The sequence below is a fragment of the Apis dorsata genome, unplaced genomic scaffold (assembly GCF_000469605.1).
Source record: "Apis dorsata unplaced genomic scaffold, Apis dorsata 1.3 scaffold_74, whole genome shotgun sequence".
Taxonomy (NCBI): Eukaryota; Metazoa; Arthropoda; class Insecta; order Hymenoptera; family Apidae; genus Apis; species Apis dorsata.
In genome coordinates, this window is record NW_006263372.1 from 2,905,127 (window position 1) to 2,907,176 (window position 2,050).

At 34.8% G+C, this 2,050-nt stretch overlaps 2 protein-coding genes across 6 annotated transcripts in view; one reads left to right on the plus strand and one right to left on the minus strand.

Moving 5' to 3' along the window:
• LOC102680787 (teneurin-m) overlaps nt 1–2,050 on the minus strand; it is a 605,289-nt gene that overhangs the window by 484,064 nt on the left and 119,175 nt on the right. The gene's annotated exons all lie outside the window — the stretch shown is intronic.
• The window catches only part of LOC102680645 (sialin-like), a 4,341-nt gene that overhangs the window by 1,929 nt on the left and 362 nt on the right, over nt 1–2,050 (plus strand). Inside the window, exons 4-6 of the mRNA XM_031508008.1 lie at nt 1–162; nt 660–792; nt 875–1,115. The exon at nt 1–162 is cut by the window's left edge and continues 4 nt beyond it. Of these exons, the coding sequence (XP_031363868.1) occupies nt 1–162; nt 660–792; nt 875–1,115 (536 nt within the window). The remainder of the gene's footprint in view (nt 163–659; nt 793–874; nt 1,116–2,050) is intronic.

Genomic DNA, 2,050 nt, shown 5'->3' on the forward strand with positions numbered 1-2,050 from the left:
CTTGAATCGGTTCAGATGAAAGTACCGTGGAAAGCCATTTTCACGTCGGTCCCGTTTCTGGCCCTGATTTACACCAACACGTTCGGAAACTTTGCTTGGTACTTCTTGCTCACGCAGCTGCCCATGTATATGAACAAGATTCTGAGATTCGATATTCAATCCGTGAGTCGTATAAATTTTCTTAAAATTTCTTTTCTCGGAGATCATCCCATAAGTGCTCCATTCTTTCTCGTGTAAATTTTTTTAACGCAAAGCGATACAATTATTATTGTAATTTGTAAATTTTGAACCAACGAATGGAAACATTCTTGATTCGCTGTAATATCCGTGTAATATACGTAACGATAATAAATAACAGGGAAAAGTAAGAAAAATTTAATCGATGTAAACACGTAATCGTATTTATTATAATCTTTCTCCTTAACTTTAATTAATTAACCGTTTCATTCGTTGCAATTTTTGAAAACGAAAGATCTACAAAAGAGTCTACAAGTTAATTATTTAAAACTGAAACGAAATAATTATTATTATTAGTTAAAGTAAGCAATAAGTACATGCATATAACCTCCTTGTTGATCACTCGTGGGATGGCTTAATTATTGGCTTATATTATAAGATTTGTCAAAATCTATATCGATATTGATTTGATAAATTACCAGAACGCAGTTCTAAGTTGCTTGCCGTATCTCTTGGCCGCAATAATGAATCCGATCTTGGGAAGGATACTGGATTGGGGCAGACTGAAGAATTATTGGGATCAAACCGGTGGACGAAAGATCGCGGTAGGCATGAGTAAGTAAAAAATCCAAAAACCCTAATTCTTAAACTTTAAAATCGATATGGCATCCATAATAATTCTTAATCATTTTCACAGGTTGCATCCCACCGAGTATTTTTCTGCTTATCATCGCTTATATCGGTTGCTATCGAGTAATTGCCGTCATACTGTTGATGCTTAGCGTAATGTTAGGAGGTTCCATTTTTGTCGGCCATCTTGCCAACCACAACGACTTGGCGCCAAACTATGCTGGAATTTTAATGGGTATTACGAATACTCCAGGAACTATTTCAGCGTTTCTTTTACCCGCCATAGTGGGCGCGCTCACGGAAGCTGGGGTAAGAGATAATATAATAATAATCGAAGAAAATATCGAATCATTTTTTTTTTTCTTTAACAATCGACGAACGAGGAAAATGATCCTCTCGATGGAAACTAGAAATGAAATTTACAGAGAAATTTTATTGTTGAACTCGTTGTTCGATCGAGAAACGATGCGTGTGTACGATTGAGAAATATTTAATTATGGAAATTATGGAAATCTCGATGAATGAGATTCCTATCCCGTTGTGAGTGACATTCCGAGATTTCGAGAATCGTATTCTCCTTCTTCGGGGCGAATTTTCTCGAATACAATCGGTCAGAATGGAAATGTTTACGAGCTACTGATCGAGTATTTGAGGAAGCTCGTCTCGAGATGCGAATTCGGATTGATCGAAATCTTTTGGAGATCCCAATATTCATACGTCAAGAGATATTTTCGAGAATTCAATCTATCTTTACGAAGTATCCGAAATTTTCAGATTTTTCCCACGTTTCCGATCAAATTTATTTCTCGCATGCGCTCTTTGACATCGTATCTCGAACTATCACGTAATATTATCCATTTTCCACTTCGTGCAATTTGAACATCGATATACTGATAAACTATACGAGTACGTGAATATGAACGATACAAGATAGCTTAAGGATGCGAAAGAGGGTTAAATATTAAAGTAATGATGAATAAAAAAGTTGTAATTGTAAATAATTGTAATAATACATTCGCGGTCAATGTTTGAATATGTTACATACGCGTCGTTTATAAATTACGAAACTCGAGATTAAATTTAAATTAGCTCAACACGTGTGGAATATAAATTAAATATAAACTCATTTGTTCGCTGCCTTTAACCATTATTCTTGACAGTCTTAATATTCTTGTCAATCTATTCGCAATACAATTCGCACAAGCGTTAACGCGATTATAATAATTATCAAAAAAAAAAAAAA